Consider the following 20507-nt stretch of genomic DNA (forward strand, 5'->3'; position numbering starts at 1 on the left):
CTAAAAACAAAGCGATAACATAAGACCAAGAAAACCTGCTTTCAGCCCAAATCTTTTTTATCAAGGTAGTAGTACTCTTGTATCTATGCTACATAAGTGGAAAAATCCAACGGTCTCAGTAGCCTCACTGCTCATGGTGAGAATTCCAGTCCCTTGAGCGCCTTAAAGGGGCGAAGCAATTTGTTCATTTTAATGCCAGCCTGATGGAACTTCCTGCTTGCAGTTTCTCTTTTAAACTGTTCAACCTAGTGCACTTCTCGGACTGATATGGATATTGTAGGTTAAAAAAATAATAATTTTAAAGAACTATTGGGTAACACCAATCAATTTAGATAATATGTCGAGTAGTCTAGCATACAAAACATCCTTGTTTTCCCTGTGATCAAACATCACTTGATTTGAAGCAATTCAGTTAACTGTTATTTTTAGAGAATGTCTTCCAATCTTACCTTTCATTTAGATCATTAAAAAAAATAGCATATCACAGTAACTTTTAAATGGTTCCATAATTTAGTGCTTCCTTCAGACAAAACACACCATACAGTAAAAATTAAGAGCAAATTAGTCTTAGGAAAAGTGCACACTTTGTTTAGAGCCACCAAGCTAAGAATAATCAGTTCAATAAGCATGCAAAAACTGATGACCCCAACGAATTAAAGAAAGGGTGAAATACTGAAAATCTTAACTTCTTTAAAAAATGTTGAATTAAGGAAAGAATTAGAAAGAGCTTCATGGGTTAGAATTTTTGGAGAGCATTCATGCATTAAAGCGCAATAGGTCTGACAAATATTCAGCACCCTCAAAATAGGATATATCGATTTTTTAGAAATCTAAATAATTGTAAAGGAAATGCGATAGATTACCATATAATACTACTATATAGGTGTGCTGAAACCATCTCCCCAATAGCTTTTACAAAAACACTCAATTCTTTGAGATGGAGAGGATTTTAAACAGATGTTAATATTTATTCTAGATTAAGAACACGGTGGATGGCAACAAAAATAAAATGAATAAAAAATGTTTGAGAATGAGATATCTTTACGATCTGAAGGGAATTACTCAATGACTGCGCTCTCCATGACAGGATGTAAGTTGGCATGAAAAGTGTAAAATGTACCAATATTCTTAATGGTAATAATGAAAAACGAATGGAAATTGAAATAGAAAAACAACGTGATTTTGTTAAGATTACCTACAAATTTATTTTTCATAAAATGTCGGGCTAAAACTTAAATGTTGGGAAAACCGGAGTGCGGAAAAGAGCTTGCTTATCATTTAATTCAGAAATAAAATTCCTTTTCAGTTTCATCCAATATAATGAATGTTGTGTAAAATGTTAATAAGATTATAGTGAACTGTTGGCCTAAACATTCATATTAAAAGCCCTCATGGCAGTACTCTTTTCTTAGATTAGCTGTATATTAATGCTGGGCATTCCAATTACAGTTAAAAATAAGGTCTAATTTGTATCTTTTACACAGAACGACATTTCATCTCAAAAGTAGTTATCAGGTATATGCTCCGCTTCAAATATCTGCACTAACAAATCACAATTCTGAACCGTCCACTATTAACTCGATATATACTCCTAAACCATTATGACTAAAAAGTTCAGGAATAGTCAAAGTGGGAACATTATTATGCAGAATAAACAGGGGCTCATGCGAAGGTTCTATTTTATAGGCAGAAATAATGCAGTGCAGAAGTGGGACGGTGGGGGTGAACAATATCTCTGCTACTTGCCTCCCCTGTAGAATGCCTTGTAATACCTAAGTACCCCTTAAAAAAAGAACTAAATGTGCTGAATTTTGTAAATAAAATTATTAAATACCCTTGTGTTATACAAACCTAATTTCATCGGGCATGCGCAGAGAAATCCTATAATATTTGATTACTTGAGACACAGAGAAGAATGATAATTAAGTCACAATTTCCATTCAAGTTTAACCAGTCATTGATATTCCTGTTAACGTTAATTTCGCTTTTCATCATGAGAAAAATGCATTCTTAGTCTTTTCAGCAATAGCACTGTGTATTTACCTGAACTACAGCATGCCAAACACTAGATAGTGCATACGCTCGCATTGCTAATAACACCTGTGTTATCTGAGGATCATTTGTTGCGTTTTTCACATTGGAAAGCATGTTCTTGTATTCCATTGAGTTCTCTGAAGACATGAGTGTCAGATAGTCTAGAAAAAGACACTGGCCCCTTCGGCCTGACAGCATTTCTGGATATTCAGTCAATATTGCAGAACGGATGCCCAGCAAATCAGACAGCTTTAATACACCGGAATATAATGCTTTACGAAATGCGAAATAGAACTCATCCTCAATAATCCCAACTTCCAGAGCTAACAGGTTCAGCATTTGAGGATATGGTACGTCAGAGAGCCAGAAATGTGCAAATTGTACAAAATTATCTTTTATTTCACACCACCTCCTTAGCATTGTCATCGATATGTAAGCACTCTCCAGCCAGTCTGTCACGGAAGAACTATGGAGGTAACAAAATATCTCACTGAAAGTTTCATTTGTAGGAGGCAAACAAGGAGCTGTGGAATCTTCCAGACCAGGTCTTTTTGAATATTTGGCTATACCCTCTTGAAACAAATTAGGCCTTTTCTTAAATATGTAAGGCAATCTCTTCCTAAAATCAGCATTTTCAAGCTCTGATGGACAAAGTTCTTGATGTAAACTGTGAGGGGAATCAACTTCCAACTTAGTTAGGGAAACATCCAGACCCTGAAGTTCAGAGACCGCATTCTGTCCACAAGTATTTTTGTCACTTGTAGAATTACTAATTTCACACTGTTGTTTACTTGTCATACAGTCTTCTTTATGTTCCTTTACGTGCACAATTGATATATCTGCTGTGGGTGTTCCATCCATCTTCTGTTTTATTTAGAACACTTACAAATAAAACTGACTGTAGTGTGGGCAATTCATTAGTTATATAATGCTGCTAATGATTTGGCATATTAGTGGATTTCTATATGCACCTGAAAGAAAAGAATAGAAACATAAAATTAACCTACAATTCCATGACTTCAAAGAAATACACCCAGCAACTGATAATCCTTCCTTATCAAATTTTGAATACATTTGGTCACTCAGCAATCTTATACAGTTTAAATTCTTTTCAGGCTGCAGTAAATTTGAAGGCGTAATTATTTCTAGGAGTCTTGATTTCAGTTCAATTACAAATCTTTATTGTTCTTATTAATCCAAAGAAACAGTTTTCAAAACAGTTCTGAACCTCCTGTCTATCATTCGGAGGACACATGGAAACTGTGCGTTCAACCTAACATATTAATATAGAGGACATCACAGCTACTATACTGTTTTGAAAACAGTCAGAACTTATACATACCTTCTGTGATATGGATAAGAATGATTTATCGTCAATCACTGCACTTTTAAAAAGGTAATATAGATAGGTCTAATTGGATAATATTTACCTATTAGATGCATTCAGAATTAAAAGTATTTGGCACTACATTCTCCTCAGGAAAGTTCCTATTCAGAAGAAACTTGCTGGCTGGTAAAACTGGCTGTAATGGATAATTGTACTATTTCTTTTGGAACATAAGAACAATAAAGATTTGAGACTAAACTGAAATCAAGACTCCTTGAAATATATGCACCTATAAGCTAACTACAACTTGAAAAGGCTTCAATCTGAACAAGGTTGAAGTGCACACAAAATCAAGATTGTATGCACTCGGACAAAAGTGACATGACGGAATAGGGATCTGTTGTAGCTGGATCTAAAGTGTTTGCACCAGCTATTAACTTTCAGTACAGATGCAGACTGCGGGATCACATAAGAGTGGTAGCTACTATTGTAAATCATTTGAGGTTATACTACCTAATAGAATTGTTGAGATTGCATTGTGTTGTGAAAGTTTCTTGCTTAGTACTTAGACATACATAAAGCTTAATTCTTTGTTGGTTTACAAAATAGGCGAATTATTTCACATACAGATGCAAGGCAACAAAAACAGTTACAAACAGAAAATGGTTTAGATAACTATTCCAAGAATTGGCACAGCCGACATGTTTGGGTTTACTGTGACAGTGTATACAAACACAGGCAAGCAAAATCATGTTTTCATTCCATATAACATTAAGGCCAGACGCATTACCTTTGCAAATAATTGACAGGGATGTTTGAGGTATTGGTGGTACTAGTGTTCGGGTTACTGGTGAAATTGATGGTGGGTGTATTGGTGGAAGCAGTTTTGAATTTGACAATACATGCATTGGTTGGGTGAAGCTTTGAAGATGCAAAATGTAATGCAAACAAGCAAACCACTGTAGGGAAAATAACACACCAAACTGCAAATAGTATAATGTGAGAGAGAAATACAACACTGGGCTAACAGAAAATGTGACTGACAATTTGTTAACACTAAGAATGGAAGAGGTTGATCGAAATATGCCAATAGTTTAAGGAGGCTGAGCTAAATCCCAATCTGTGTATATTTTAAGTAATAGCACTTACAGACAATTGGGCTGTGTCCCAGATGAACAATAGTTACTTACCTGTAATTTGTGGTTCTCCAGTATTGAAGTCTTTCATAGATACACATGCCTGAATCTTTCTCAGTCATCAGAGTGGGAGTCCCACGGTACATAAAAAAGCAATAACTATGCAAATAATAACCAAAACCCTTGGTAGCATAAAACCAGAAAGTAAAGTAGCACAAAGCTACAAGGAAAAAAGTTCCACCTCTATGGACTACCGTATTTTCCGGCGTATAAGACGACCCGGCGTATAAGACGACCCCCTACTTTGCCTGAAAAATTTTAGGTTTTGTGCTATACTCGCCGTATAAGACGACCCCCACTTCCAGCGCAGTCCAACGCAGTCCTGCATAGCCATTCCGAGAATGTACCGGTATTTTGAACTTACCGTATTAGTCTAGTCCTCCTCCTGTGGGTGAGCAGTAAGGCTTTATCAGTGGACAGTGTTACCTAAGCGTTTATTTTACAAACTCAAAGACTGAACTCAAACAAATTGGTTGTATAAACAATCTTGCTTTACTCGCAATATTTTTATTTAGAACCATATGAAAAACTGTCACTTCTGAATATACCGGTACGGTACAGTAAACATAAATTAGTGCATGAAACAGTGCAAGTGGATTAAACTTCCCATAACCTTCCATAAATCCAAGGGATTTCTACAGGATTTACAACGTTCCCTTTAAAAGCCTTCAAAATCCTCCTCTTCGTCATCTGATCTCATAAGTAAGTCAATGAGATCTTGTGGTACATCTGTAAGGCAGTCATCGTATGGATCTGGTACCAATTCCGTATCAGATGATGTGGTCTCTTCTTCGGCATCCTCTTCACCTTCCCACAAATAGTCGTCCTCCATACCATCTAATGAATTTGATATGCCACACTTCTTGAAAGACTTTATTACAGTTTCTGCATCAATGTCGTTCCAGGCCTTTATAACAAAGGTGCACAAAACATCCAACTGTGGAGCACGCATGTTTCCTCCTTTTGTGAATGTTTTTTCACCGCTAACCATCCACTCATTCCACTGTTCTCGGATGCGATCTTTAAATGGCTTGTTTAGGCACACATCCAGTGGCTGCACCAACGATGTCAATCCTCCAGGTATAACTGCAGCATCTGTTTTTATTCTTGCCAGCCTTTGCTTGGTACTTGGAGTTAAATGAGCCCTGAACATATCCCACACCAGTAGACTACGTCTTTGTAGAAGTCCACCTGGTCGCCTGCTCCATACATTATCAAGCCATAGCTTTACCCCTTCTTCATCCATCCATCCTTTCTCATTCACATGCACAAAACAACCAACAGGGAACTTGAGTTTCGGCATTGTTTTCCTTTTGAAAATAACCATTGGTCTCAGCTTTGCGCCATCAGCTGTGCATGCTAGTACCACTGTGAAACTGGACTTCTCATGTCCTGTTGTTTTTATTAAAATTGTCTTTTCGCCTTTTTGATGGACAGTTTTGTTGGCAATCATATCGAAATTCATTGGAGTTTCATCCATATTTCCGATGCTACTTAGCGCATAGCCATGTTCATTGCGTAGCCTAATAACGTAGCGATGGAAGCTATGCATTTTGGCATCAAGATCCGCAGGTAATTTCTGGGCAATTTTTGTCTTTTGCCGCAATACCAGATTATGCCTTCCCATGAATCTGGTACACCAGGATACAGTGGCCTTAAATCTGTGGCTGAGATCTGGATTAGATTTGGCCCACTGAAGTGCAACCAATCGGATTTTATTTCGGGTCACGACATAACCGCTTTGCCGATGCTCGGCCACCATGTCTGCTACATGCTTTTCGAGTTCTGGCCAATGTGGGGTGCCTCTTCTTAATGCACACTTGCCCCTTGGCATACTCCGTAATGCTTTCTCATTTGCTCTCCAGGCCCGAACCATCTTTTCTGTCACTCCATATTGCCTTGCAGCAGCACAGTTATTATGTTCCGTGGCAAAATCCACAACTTTAAGTTTGTAACTGGCTTCATATTTCCTTCTTCTTGCCACTCCTGGAGCCTTGCTGGGTTCTTGACTGCCAGCCATTTGCACTGGATGCGCTGCTGGAGCCTTGCCGGGTTCTTCACTGTCTGCCATTTGCACTGGATGTACTGGTGCTGTACAGTATGAACAGGTGCAGAGACTGTCTTAAACACCACACGCAAATACGGCATGTGCTCACCAGACTGCCTTTCCTCTTCGCAACAACCATCCAATCACGGCAAGTGCTCTACTGCCTTCGGTAACATTCGGGAACATTCTACAGTCCCCTTTCTATGCCCACGCCCATGTCAAGCAGAGAGGGGCGCGTGCCAAAACGTGCCAAACGTGCCAAACGTGTCAACACACCGGGCGCTGCCATCTTCGGCGCTGGCTGCCCGTTACCATATACTGTATTTCGGACGTCCTGCTGCCTCGTCCTGCTGCCTCGTCTGCCTGGGGATGTGCAAGCGGTTGGAGGCGCGTGTACAGCGGCAGCGGCAGTCGAGGTAAGACTCATGGCGCCATTTGCTTGCTTGTGAAGCGGTTTGACACCTTCGAGTGAAGTCCTTGCTATGAAAAAAACGCTCGCTTTCGATACTTCATGGCGCGGGGCCTGGGTGTGGACGTTGCCAGGGCCGGTGGCTGTATTTTTTAACATAAGGTGTGTTGTTTCTTGTTACATACGGTATTTCCTATTGTGAAGCGGTCTGACACCTTCGAGTGAAGTCCTCGCTATGAAAAAAAAAACGCTCGCTTTCGATACTTGCACAATTCATGGCGCGGGGGCTGGGTGTGGACGTTGCCAGTGCCGGTGGCTGTATTTTTTTAACATAAGGTGTGTTGTTTCTTGTTATTTCCTATTGTGAAGCGGTCTGACACCTTCGAGTGAAGTCCTCGCTATGAAAAAGCGCATGAAAACATACCTTAACATTTTGTACCCGGCGTATAAGACGACCCCCGACTTTCCAGAAAATTTTAAGGGGTTAAAAAGTTGTCTTATACGCCGGAAAATACGGTATGTATAATGACTATGTTAGTAAAACTGCAGTCAATCAGGCGACAGCACCCACCAGAATGTTCTCCTCAGAGACTCAGGCTCCCAGATTTTCTCGCAAAAAAGTGTAACCAAGAGATAAGGGCATAAACCAGCCTCTGAGGGGAGGTGGGCGGGTTGCGTGTGAATCTATGAAAGACAACAATACTGGAGAACCACAGATTACAGGTAAGTAACTATTGTTCTTCTCCAGTATTGGGGTGTCTTTCATAGATTCACATGCCTGAATCAGATTAGATAGCAGTACCCAGTAATACTTGGAAGACGCTATTTGTAACAAACATGTGTATTGAAAAAACATATGCAATAACATACTAAGAATGCTATAATTATGATAGGCATGATAGTAAGCGTCTGAGAAGCAGTACAGAGGAGGAGGGAAGAACAGAGGCTCACCTTATTTGAAAGGATTGCGGAGAACAGCTTGTCCTACTGACGCATCAGCATTGCTTTATTATTAAACAACTAAAGAGTGTCGTGGAGAAAAAAGTGTATGAGCACTAGACACAGAGAAGGAAGAATCACCCTGAATAAGTCACATTGGAAATCAGTGGGGATTTTTCAGGAAGCCCTCACTCACCACCCTGGGTGGTGACATGCTTCATCATCGGGCCCACCAGGAGAAGCAGAGTGCCTCCCTGGTGTTCAACAACTCCAGATTACTGCAGAGCTGGTTCTTCGTGGCAAGGGTGTCAAAAAGAAATGTGAATTAAAAATGTCAAAAACTGTACCATACAAAAACTTTATTCAATGGTCAGTTTGGCATAGATAAAATGTGTGTGGGAAAACTACCGTAAGATAGTGTACCTCGGCGGTATGGGCACTCTAATCCACGGGGTCCGGTAGCAGGAGACGCTAGGTGCTGAACGGGTGACAGGCGTTGCGGGCGGTGTGCCATTGTCGCCTCCACCCCCTCCCGAGACCCATGGGGTGTGGATCTTGTAAATCACAAACTGTACAGGTACCTCTAAATTGAAGGTATCCCACTACTTATGGTTTCTTTTTTGCACTTTAATTTTTCCACACCTGCTTTTAACTTTCACGCCCTCAGGTAAGGGTGGGCCTTAGCGTGCCCATAATGCCGAGGTACACTATCTTACGGTCTTGATGAAAGCCCAGTAAATGACACATAGATGGCAGAAACATGTTGACCCCACTTTAAGTGGAAACAACCAAGTCATTAACTGGTAGTTTTCCCCACACATATTTTATCTATGTCAAACTGACCATTGAATAAAGTTTTTGTATGGTACAGTTTTTGACATTTTTAATTCACATTTCTTTTTGACACCCTTGCCACGAAGAACCAGCTCCGCAGTAATCTGGCGTTGTAGCACATCAGGGAGGCACTCTGCTTCTCCTGGTGGCCCGATGATGAAGCATGTCACCACCCAGGGTGGAGAGTGAGGGCTTCCTGAAAAATCCCCACTGATTTCCAATGTGACTTATTCAGGGTGATTCTTCCTTCTCTGTGTCTAGTGCTCATACACTTTCTCCACGACACTCTTTAGTTGTTTAATAATACTGACTAGGGGGACCAAGAGTGCCCTTTACCCTCTCTCTCAATTTGTTATTACTACGCATCAGCATTGCTGACAGCTTCCAAACAGTAGTGCTTGGTAAAAGTATGTCTGCTGGCCCAATTCGCCGCTCTGCAGATATGTTGAAGAGGAACACCAGCAAAGAGAGCAGCAGAGGAAGAGACTGCCCTTGTAGAGTGTGTTCTTGGAGTTGTCTGCAAAGGTCTTCCAGCTTGTTGGTGGCAGAAGTCAATAGCAGCAGAAATCCAACGAGCTATGGTCTGTTTTGACACTGAATGTCGTTGCCGTATTCTACCGTAAGCAACAAATAATTGATCAGTTTTACAAATCGTAGAAGTCTGTTGTAAATAGAATTTGAGACATCTTCTGAGGTCAAGGGTATGCAACGTTCTTTCTGCAGGGGATCGCGGATTAGGAAAGAAAGTCTTTAAAATGACTGGCTCGTTGAGATGAAAGTCTGAAGGTACTTTTGGTATAAAACTGGGATTAGTGCATAGCACTACTGAATTCGAAGTGAACTGAACTGAAGAAAAGGCGAATTTATGGTGAAAGCTCGAATGTCTCGACTCTTCTAGCTGAAGTCAATGCCAATAGTAGAGACACCTTCCAGGATAGAAACTTGAAATCCACTCTATGAATAGGTTCAAAGAGGTGTCGCATGAGTTACGCTAGCACCACATTGAGATGCCAGGATGGAGGTGGACGCTAGATAGGAGGAAACATTCGAAACAGTCCTTTAAAGAATTGCTGTATGATCCTAGCCAAGTAGAGAGAATTGAAACCAGCTTGCCGAAACCTTGAAATGGCCGCCAAAAACACCTTTAAAGTAGAATGAGAAAGGCTTGACCCTGCCAAATGTAAGAAGAATGGTAAAAGCTGTTCAGGTTTTGTGTGAATCTGATGAATATTGGCAGATTGACACCACATGCAGAATCTTTTCCATTTAAGTATGTAAGTCTTTATAGTGGCAGGTGCTCAAGCATTAGCTAAAACTTCCTTACAATCTGCAGGAATATTTAAATAAGCAAATGCAAAGTGTTCAGGCGCCAGGCTGCTAATCTCAGAGATGCAGGGTCCTGATGGCAGATCTGTCCGTTCTGAATGGACAGGAGGTTCGGTATTGGTCGAAACTGAATGGGATGCATTCTGATAGAAGTTCGGTGAACCTGAACTGGCGATGCCACCTGGGAGCAATGAGAATTAGGCGACAAGGTTCTTTCTTCATCTTCCGGAGAACTCTGGGAACTAAATGGTATCGGAGGAAAAGCGTAAGCATATATTCTCAACCAATTCATCGAAAACGCTTTTCTCCTGAGATTCCTTGTGGAGAAGCCAGCTTGCAAAGAATAGACATTTGTTGTTTTGATTGGTCGCAAATAGATCTAGATCGGGATGGCCCCACTCTTGAAAGACTCGATCCACTGTCGGCTAATGTAGTTCCCACTAGTGAGTGGATGCCGTGGATCTGCTGAGGGAATCCGCCAGGGCATTGGAAACTCCCGGTACGTGTATCGCCGAAAGGCTGATCCTGTGGTTTATCACCCAGTCCCAGATTTCTTAGGCTTGTTGAGAGAGAGAAGGGCAGATCTTATTCCTCCCTGCTTGTTCAAGTAGTGCATGCTTGTGGTATTGTCCGTCCGAATTAGTACTGAGGCTCCAAGAATGACGGTTCGAAAGGATTTTAAGGGCCAAGAAGATGGCTCGCAAATCCAGCAGGTTGATATGCCACTTCCATTGTTGGAGGTTCCATTTGCCACTGACAGTCAGCCATTGAATATGTGCTCCCCATCCCTCGAGGGACGCATCTGTGGTGATGGTAAAATTTGGCGCTTCTTCTAGGAATGCGCATCCTTTCTCCACGTTCTTTTTCTGAGTCCACCAGAGGAAGGCTTCTCGCATCCGAGGAGTGATATGAACGAGATCGTCGAACGATCCCAAAACCTGCAACCATTGGTGGCTGAGTTCTTCTTGTAGGGGCCTCATCCTTAGGCGGCAGTTGGGTATCAAGGGGATGCAAAAAGAGATCATTCCTAAAAAGGACTTGAACTGCCAGACTGAAACTGACCTTTTTGATCTTAAAAGGCGAACCAGTTTGCAGATGTTTTGTTGTCTTTCGTTTGAGACAAAGGCTTGGGTCAGCTGTGTGTCCAACGTTGCCCCTAAAAACGTTTGTCTTTGTGAAGGAACAAGATGGGACTTGTTGAGGTTGATAGAGAGACCTAGCAATTGAAATAGGGACAGACATCTCTGGACGTGGGTGGCTGTGTCCGAAAAAGAATTCGCCTGGATAAGGCAGTCATCCAAATAAGGAAAGATCTGAATCCCTTCCAGACAGAGGTGCACCGCTACCGGTGCTAGAACCTTGGTAAACACCAGGGGTGCTGACCGAAGTCCAAAAGGAAGGACTTTGAACTTCAAGTCCCTGCCAGCCACTCTGAACCACAAGAACTTTCTGTGTCTGGGAAGAATTCGGACATGATGGTACGCGTCTTGAAGGTCAAGGGTGGCCATGTGATCCCCCGCTAACAGGAGTTGGATGATTTCCTGAAGCGTTAACATCCGAAAGGACAACTTCTTTAAGCATTTGTTGAAGGAGCGAAGATCGAGAATGAGACGCCATTCTCCCGATTTCTTCCTTATCAGGAAAAATCTTGAGTAAAATCCTGTTCCCCACTGCAACTGGGGGGCCTTTTCGATCGCTCATTTTTGTATCATCAAATCTATCTGGGAAAACAGCTCCTTGAGACGAGCTGGAGGTGGGCCTCTTGGAGGAAACTTTTCAAACTCTAGAGCATGGCATCTGGCCACGATGTCCAGGACCCACTTGTCCGATGTTATTGCAGACCAGTTTGAGTAAAATTGAGAGATTCTTCCTCCAACCTTTACATGGGACTGAAGCAGGTGGCAGTTCTCATTGTTTCTTATTTGAATCCCGTCCGCGGTAGGAGGACTTCCTTTTATTTTGTGAACAGGACACGTTACGCTGACCGTACGACTGCTGTATATGGCTGGTACCGCTGAGTTCCTTGATTCGATATGATCTATGTTGGCCGTAGCCCACTTGATTAGAGAACGATCCACGTCCTTTAGCACGACGAAAGCTGTGAATGTATCTAGGACCCTAATTAAATATTCCTGATTCATGCCCTTATGCGGTTATGATAAATCATGTCCTTATGAAGGCATAAGACTCTTACCCATATTTAGTCAAAGCCCTTGCAGCCCAAATATGGCAAGGCTACTTCCTTAGATTCCTAGAGAGCACAACGAGTTCTTTCGACACAGCAAACCTTCAGCAACCTGGGAATTCCCCATGTCTTTGTTTTGATTCGTCATTGAACTCCTGCGAGCACTAAAGGAACAGTCAGTTCTTAGTAACATCTTTTATTGACGTCTTATGTCCAACCTTACATCAAACACGGCACCTTCCAGGTATAAATATACCAACATTTGCCTTAAGCAACACACTGTGGTGTGGAGCAGAGCGGCTATCTAATTATTCGAAGCCCAGCTAATGAGAGAGCCGAAGGAAGCCGTCCCTCCCCTTTGACACACTGGAGAAGCTGCCTTTTCTCACGCCGAGAAATCCAGCTCCGGTGTTCCCAGTCACCCTTGCGGATTACTGGGAGATCGAGTCCTGAGAAACAAGATACAAGACCTCCTTCAATCTATAACCAAGGTACGGAGCTGATTCAAACCTTAGAGAGAATTCTTGATTCAGATTCTTGGAAAAAACCCAACTTAACTTAAAACTGCAACTTACTTACTCCTTCCCACGTATTCGGCTTAGGTCAGGTACACCGGGGTAGGCGTATCTTAGAAGCACCAGTTGAGTTCGTTAGTCAATGTTTTTATGTATGTAAATATTTCATCCATTTTAAAAGTATCATATGGCTAAGAAACCATACAATGCTTTTACAGTAATATTTTATAATACTCCTTTTACTGTACGCACTTTACTTCATGATAAGTATTGCAATTGTGGCAATTCATTTCTCTTGCATGAGAAAGAAGATTGCTCAATAAAATACCACCTTTTATTGAAAACGCCTGTCTCTCCATTTCTCTGCACCCTGGTGAAATTAAGCATGCACGATTGACTGAGTGAAATAGCTGTCTATTGTTTTCACACAACTCAGGAGATATACTCCTTATTCTGGGGGAGCAAAGTTGTCATGTTATATGGTTGTCAGAAGCTAATCCCTTCTTGTCTAAATCAGGGAAGTTAACCCCTCCCTATTCATTCGAGAAAGTTTCTAGAGACCTCTGAGCTAGCTGGCAAAACTAATTAAGTCTAACATAGTCAGTAGAGACCTAGATTACCTCAGTCCTACGTCTACACTGCTGTTTATGTTATTCCAATGCGCAGAGCCTATTGGGAATATAGGAACTACACTACACCGCTAGCTGTCTAAATCCTGTGGATGCGACATCCACTGCAGAATCTATGATCTCAGCAGAGATACGTTCCCCTTCCTGTAGGATCTTTAAAGCTTCAGCCTTTGAAGGTTCTGGTTACATGTTGATATATGGCAAAATGTCCGACCACATTTGCCTGTCGTACCGACCCAAGATGGCTAGTGAAATAGCCGCACGGACTGTCGTCGCTGCCATGTTGGAGACCCTTTTTCCAATTGAGTCTAATCGTCTGCCATCCCGGTCAGGTGGGGCTGTGATTGGAGAAGAAGGATTCCTAGCCCGCCTCTGTGCAGCTTGCACAATTACTGAGTCAGCCTTTGGTTGACCTATGAGGCATGCCGGTGAATTGTCTGGCGCTTTATACTTTTTGTCGAGCCGGGGCAAAACTGGAGGGATAGAGGCAGGAGTCGTCATGACCTTCAACCCCTCCTTCCAAATGAAATCGATAATGGGGATAGACCGTATCTGCTTCCTTGGTTGATCCTTGAAATCGTAGAGGAAGCATACATCCTTTTTCGTTTCCATGGGCAGAAGGAACCTTTGCGTTGCCCTTTCCATGAGGAGGTGGAAACAAACAATGTCCACTGGAGGAGAGTCTATGGGAACTGGAGTTGAAGAAGATGGAGTTTGAATTTGGTGTTCATCCCACTCAGACATAAGAGATCTATCATCCACTTTTCCTTCCTGCCTATCATCATCAGATGAGTTTGCATCAGGAGAATGATGCGATTGCACCGGAGAAGGCGGTCTAGGAGACCTGAATGCTGAGGTGGAAGCTTGAGGTACAGGTGTCGGTGGGATGGACTCTGCCGATTCAGATGGAGGAAACCAGCGATAATAGTCTAACATATATTAAAGATTGTTCAGTAGAGCTAGAGGCATCTGAGCTGTAGGTATGGTATCAGGAGGTGGGTCCACAGGCTCTGGGGAAGGCTGTTCATCCTGGTCATCCTCCTGATTTTTAATGAACAATTCTGAAGGGCATCTGGCTGTGCAAAACCGGTAATCTACTTCAGAGTCCTCCTCACTCTCCTCCGAATCCAGTATTTGCTCAGGAACCTGAAGAGGTACCTTAGTTGGAGACATATGTAATAGAGACAGGGGCTCCAGGGTCGAACCGCGTCTCTGCAACAAAGAAGATGCTGTCGTAGCGGTAGACGCTGACCAGACCTGCAATTCTGTGCAAGATGATAATTGCAGTGTTGACGCGGGGGCCGTCGGGATCTTCGTTATTGAACTGCAGTCAAAGGGAAAACTGTCGACGATGAAGTCTTCGTCGACAAGGCAATCTTCGTCGATGAGGTGATCGTCGACGATGAGGCAGCTGTCGACGAGGCAGTCTTAGACGATGAGGTTGTCGTCGACGAGGCAGCCGTCAAGGAGATCCTTCTCGTCTTTGCCGTCGACGTTAGGCACTATCTCTCTCGACGAGATGGGCTTTACAGAGACGGAGACTAGCGTTGACGGGGATGAAGCCGAAGACATAATAATCTGAGGCCTAAGTGACAAGAAGGTCACTGTCTATGTAGAAGTCGCGTCGACTATGATTTTCGTCGACGAAGAAGTTGTCGTCGGCGACAGGATCTTTTTATGAGGTAAATCCTTCTCAGGAGGCCGTTTTGAAGCCAGAGACTTCACAGTCTTTCTCGTGCCGTGGAAGGCAGAGGCTTGCCATTAGAAGGTGGAGGAGCCTTTTTTGAAGTGAAAGGCACTTCATAACCCTTAGAGGGTTGTTGTTTTCTCAAAACCTTTGCCCCAGTAGAAGACTAATCCTCATCAGCAACCATCTTCCTGGAGGACACAGTTGAACCGGAGGCAATACTTTCCACCTCAGAAATGGGATTATCCTGATCTTTGATCTTCTGTAGCCACAGAAGTAGACGCCTCTCTCTGTCCCTGAGGGTTTTCTGAGGGAAGGTCCTGCATATCTTGCAGTCTCTCACCTGATGATCCGGGTAAAGGCAGTAAATGCATTTCTTGTGGGGATCTTCTGAGAAAAGCCGGACCTTACCACAAGACTCCCAAGGTCAAAATAGAGATTTCTTTGAAGAAGACATCATAAGTGAAGAAATTCCTGAGGAATAAAGAAAGTATTGAGCAAAGCTCAGGGAGACTCCCTTCACACGACGTGCAGTAGAAAATCTGAGAGCCAGAGCCTCTGAGGAGAACATTCTGGTGGGTGCTGTCGCCTGAATGGCTGCAGTTTGGACTATGTATAATGACTATGATAGTCATAGAGGTGGAACTTTTTTCCTTGTAGCTTTGGGCTACTTTACTTCCTGATTTTATGTTACCAAGGTTTTTGGTTATTATGTTCATAATTATTGCTTTTTTATGTACCATGGGACTCCCACTCTGACGGCGGGGAATGATTCAGGCATGTGGATCTATGAAAGACACCCCAATACTGGAGAACTAAACATGCTGAATATCATATGATATGTTTTCTATGCACCAATAAAAACCATCCCTGTCCCTTTGGCGTTTGGTACGCCCTCTACCAGCAGGTATTGCGCTCCAGGAGGCATCCCTTGCCACTGTGCAGCTGTTATCTTGGACTTAGATAAACTTTTTTTGGGCAGTGGAACACAGCCATAAAAGCAAAATACAGGGATAAAACACATTATGAGGAGCACATCTCTCAATCACCTTAACAAAACAAATCTTATAACAGATTAAAAATATATTACCAGCTGTTATCAATTGGGTGGTACTATAAAGAGCATTGCTTAGTCCTACATCACAGGATGTGCGCTCGCCGCACCCCGTCAAAGCCCGGGTCAAGGGTGGGCCTGTCCACGCCCGTCAGAGGCTGGGCAGGACCACTCCCTTTTCGCTTGCAAGCTCGTAGTATGGCACTTTTTGAAAATAATTCGGCCCAAACTCTGTACGACTTTGCTTTGCCCTGCACCAAGTCTTGACATAATAGTAAAAAGAAAGCAGGGAGATTGCTGCCTTGTCTCGGGTCTTCCTGGAAAAGTAATCTCAATACAGGATTTTGCGGTGAGTGTCATTTGTAAAGAGAACTCACTGAGCGCAGACTTTTACTCGGTTCCTTATCTGGGATGGGAAACGCAAACTTGGTCCAAATCCTGGATAGCTCTTCTTCATCCACTCCTCCTCCAAGCACACTAGGCTGCCCAAAGACACTCTTAGCCGCAGGAGATCTAGGAACTCCCACATCATCTTCACTATCTCTAATCTCTGACTCATCTGACAGTTTGATCATGCCAGCAGCGACTAAACATTCGAAGAGAGATTTAAAGCGATGGACTGCAGAACCTGTAGCACCGTTGGACCGACCGCTGTTGATCGGTTCATCTGAATCCTTGGGGGTGAAAAGCATGATTGAGGGCTGCGTGGACACATTTTCAGCCCTTCTGCTGGCAGAATTATCCCCCCTATATTTCATCGGTTGGATGCCATTGAGCAATCAATGACAAATTTGGGATTCTTCTTTCCAAGGCCCGGAATTCCCTCCACTGCAAGATTAAGTGAGAGGGAGGGCCCCACAGGGCAACAACAAGTAAAATCCTTGAGGTCTCACTTAGGTTCTGTGGCCCATACACCCCCTTGTTACCGGGAATATTCCAACAGCTTGATATTGAACAGCAGCCTCAAAACTAAAAATTCAAACCAGGCTTTGAAAAATTATGAATGGAAAGGATACTCTGATTTTTTTTTTACACAGACAGTTATTAATTTACTCCCTGCATCATACCCTTACGTGGCGGCCCTCACCAGCATCCTGCCACTGAGACTGGACCAAAGAGAGTCTCAGGCAGAACTATCTAACAAGACTTTGAATTGGCTGGACTGCAACACAAATTTACCACTAGCGACGGCTAATAATATTCTGTTAACAAGAAGGGTAGGTTGTATAGGTGATGCAGGCCCAAAGGATAGGTAAGGAGACTGCATTATTATAAACTTCAGATCACCTTGTGTAGTAAAGCAACTTTACTTTGGACAGGAGAATAATCAGTGGAGCAATACTAACATTGCATTAGTGCCCCTGGGGTTTTTTCATAAACCTACTGCCCAACCTGGGTGAGAGGGAACAAGGGGTTAATACAGGGCCACAGGGATGAATACAATGCAAAATTATGGAATTCTGACATAACTGATACAGCGCTTTAGCTGATATTGATTGACTTAATGGGATTAAAGAACAAGATACTTATTTTCGCTAACACATTGTCTCGCAGAGACAGTATCTAGCTGCAGATTGCTTACATTTGATTTACCCAGACGTCAGACTAGAGCTGGAAACATTTACGTGAGCAGTACCCCTGCTGTGTCATCTGGAGGCTCCGTGTGGCCTCGGTGCCCGATGTTACTTCACGGTCACCTATATAGGCGCCACCTAGTTGTGCGGACGTCAGTTACTTTTCACTTGTTCCATGCCAGAAGCACAGAGCAATGAAGTGAAATGCCTAGTGTTTGTTAAACCTAGGGCCCTGTAAAGGGAGCAACCCTAGTCCTATAAATGAGTCTGCAGAGCGGGGAGACATGGGAGGATTGATGGTCATTCGAAGAAGCACTGAATACCAAACGGCACGTGCCCAGTCCGGAACCACAAGAATGACTTGGGCCCAGTCATTCTTGATCTTCTTGAGAACTCTGGGAAGAAGGGGTATAGGCGGAAAGAAGGTCTGAGCTCCACTTGTGACGAAAAGCTATGCCAAGCGATAGCCGCCTCGGAAACTTCAACAATCAAAACTGCTGACAATGCCTGTGTGGCGCCTCTATAGGTGACAGCGACATCACATTGGCAAATTGGAGCCAACCGACGGCGCATACAGAGGTGCTGCTCACGCAAAACTTTCCGGATCCAGTCTGATGCCTTGGAAATTCAAAAGGTAAGGAATCTGCAGCTGGAAGTCTGTCATGTCCTGACTTAACTCAAGTAGAACAAGCATTGGCAATGCCAATAGGTCTAGCATTTGCTACTGGCAATGCCTTTTACCCATGTGTTTTGGTTTGGATTAGAGTGGATGTAAGTGGTGTGGAGGGGAATTCTGTGGCTTGGATTGGAATTGTTAGTTGTGGAATTTTGTGTAGTAGAATTATGTGGCATGGTGGGAACAGAGTTGAAAGCTGCATAGAATAGATAGCCAATATCAGGATGCTTAGACACCAATATATACTGATGTTACGATATGCTGATGTCAAGATACCCCAACAATAAGGAATGCTGACGTCAAAATACACTGATGCCAAGATATGTCATCGTCATTAAGATATGTTGACTTCATTATGCAGCAACATCAGAATATTCTGATTTCAAAGCCTGAAATGGTTGTACTGCTGGCTCCAGACTGCAGTAAACACAACTGGAAGTCTGTGCATGCCTGCTTGTGTAGGAGTGTGTTTAGTTACATTGTTGGTAGACGCATTTAAATGTAGTAAATATAGTGCATGCTTGTCACCCATCTTTAATACCTAATAGGTACATATTTATATTTGCATATTATACACCTGCATGAGAAATAGATGAATGAACGGAGGTGTGTGTTAGAAAGACAGTGGGTAGGTAAATGGACAGATGGATGAAGATGGTTGTTGGAAAGACAGTTCGACTGGGACCGGGAGGAGTTACTATAGTTCTAAGCAAGAGATGGATCCATCTCTTGCTTAGAGCTAGAATTAATTGATCATAGTGCTGGGTAGGCGAGTTGATATCTTAGGTGAGGTTATTCTGTCCCGGTGTAATTGGAGGAGAGTTGTACCTGTGGAGGCTAGCTGCCTAGTTGATATATTGGTAGATAACACCCAGGATGATAGCTACAGCCGTCCTACAGGGCTCCAGGAACCTAAGAGTGAGAATCTCTTTAGAGCCCAGAGGATAGACTGCACCTAGATATGAAAGTTTCCTAGAGTCCAGGACCAGCACTCCTTATCCTGCAGTTGTACATGAGGGTTTCTAGCCAGGACATCTAATCCCCAAGCTGTCAAAAGGAATGCTGAATGCACCGTCTGAAGGATTGAGGAGTTTGGGTCACTTGGGACAGTGTAAAAAGCACTTTGCATGTGAGTGTGGTGTGATGACATTGGGGAACATCAACTGATGGGGTGAGGAGCTTTGAGCAAGTGAACACTTAAGAGTACTGGACACATGGACTTAAATTGATAGGCACATAAGCAGACACTGTAGGGCTTTTGGGGAGCATGGACTGAGTGGAACAGCTGGAAAGACAAGTTGAAGATATTGGGGCACGTTCACCAACAGTGCAAGGAGCTTGTACCTTATGAACCGTGTGTGTCATAGCTCTCAACTCACCCATCTATGGTGGGTGACACACTCTCGGTGTCTAACTCGCTAGCCTCCCTTCTTCACCTGCTTTAAGGCTATATGCTACAGGACTTCAGAAGCAGATCTGAAGCTCCAATGATTAGCAACACTGCCATCGAAAAGACTGTTTTGCAGCTGAAAGGTGAGTGCAGCACAAATTAGGCTATGCATCAAAATAATGCTAGAATTCAAAAAGCATGACATCACAATAGAAGGGATGCTTTGAACAGAGGGGGCTTTTAATATGTGCAGGTAGCTAAAATAGCATAATTTAAAAGGGTAAACAATTGAGGCTCTCTGGTCTAAAGGCGCCAGGAATTACACTGTATCATGAACTCTTACTGAGCAAGGTGCTGTGTGATGTTGTGAAGTATGTGGATGGAACGGAGCATGGGACAGGCAGAATGAGGAGTTTGGGGGGTCATAAAGAGACTGTGAGAAGTTTGGTGCTGGGAATTGACAAATGTAGAAAACTTGAGGAAAGATGACAGCTTGAGAAGTTGGGAACACTTGGACACACAGCCCTGCCAAGTATCATGCATCATGGGTTAGACTAACGCATTTCAATGCTGGTGTCCCCATCACTGCACTAAAAGTAATAGGTCACACATGTCCAGAGCTCCTCCACACTGTGGAGATCGATGAAGCTGTCTGCTGTCATAGAACTAGCCTGTGCGTAGCACT

General features: G+C 43.0%; 2 protein-coding genes across 2 annotated transcripts in view; both read right to left on the reverse strand.

The window, feature by feature from the left end:
- LOC147684877 (uncharacterized) overlaps window positions 1–2895 on the reverse strand; it is a 308164-nt gene extending 305269 nt beyond the window's left edge. Inside the window, exon 1 of the mRNA XM_086940749.1 lies at window positions 2044–2895. Within this exon, the coding sequence (XP_086796875.1) occupies window positions 2044–2895 (852 nt within the window). The remainder of the gene's footprint in view (window positions 1–2043) is intronic.
- SMIM10L3 (small integral membrane protein 10 like 3) overlaps window positions 945–20507 on the reverse strand; it is a 34322-nt gene continuing 14759 nt past the window's right edge. The window contains exon 2 of the mRNA XM_086940750.1: window positions 945–3005. Coding sequence (XP_086796876.1) covers window positions 2985–3005 — 21 coding nt within the window. The 3' untranslated portion in view covers window positions 945–2984. The remainder of the gene's footprint in view (window positions 3006–20507) is intronic.

Source organism: Lissotriton vulgaris, chromosome 10, assembly GCF_964263255.1.
Source record: "Lissotriton vulgaris chromosome 10, aLisVul1.2, whole genome shotgun sequence".
Taxonomy (NCBI): domain Eukaryota; kingdom Metazoa; phylum Chordata; class Amphibia; order Caudata; family Salamandridae; genus Lissotriton; species Lissotriton vulgaris.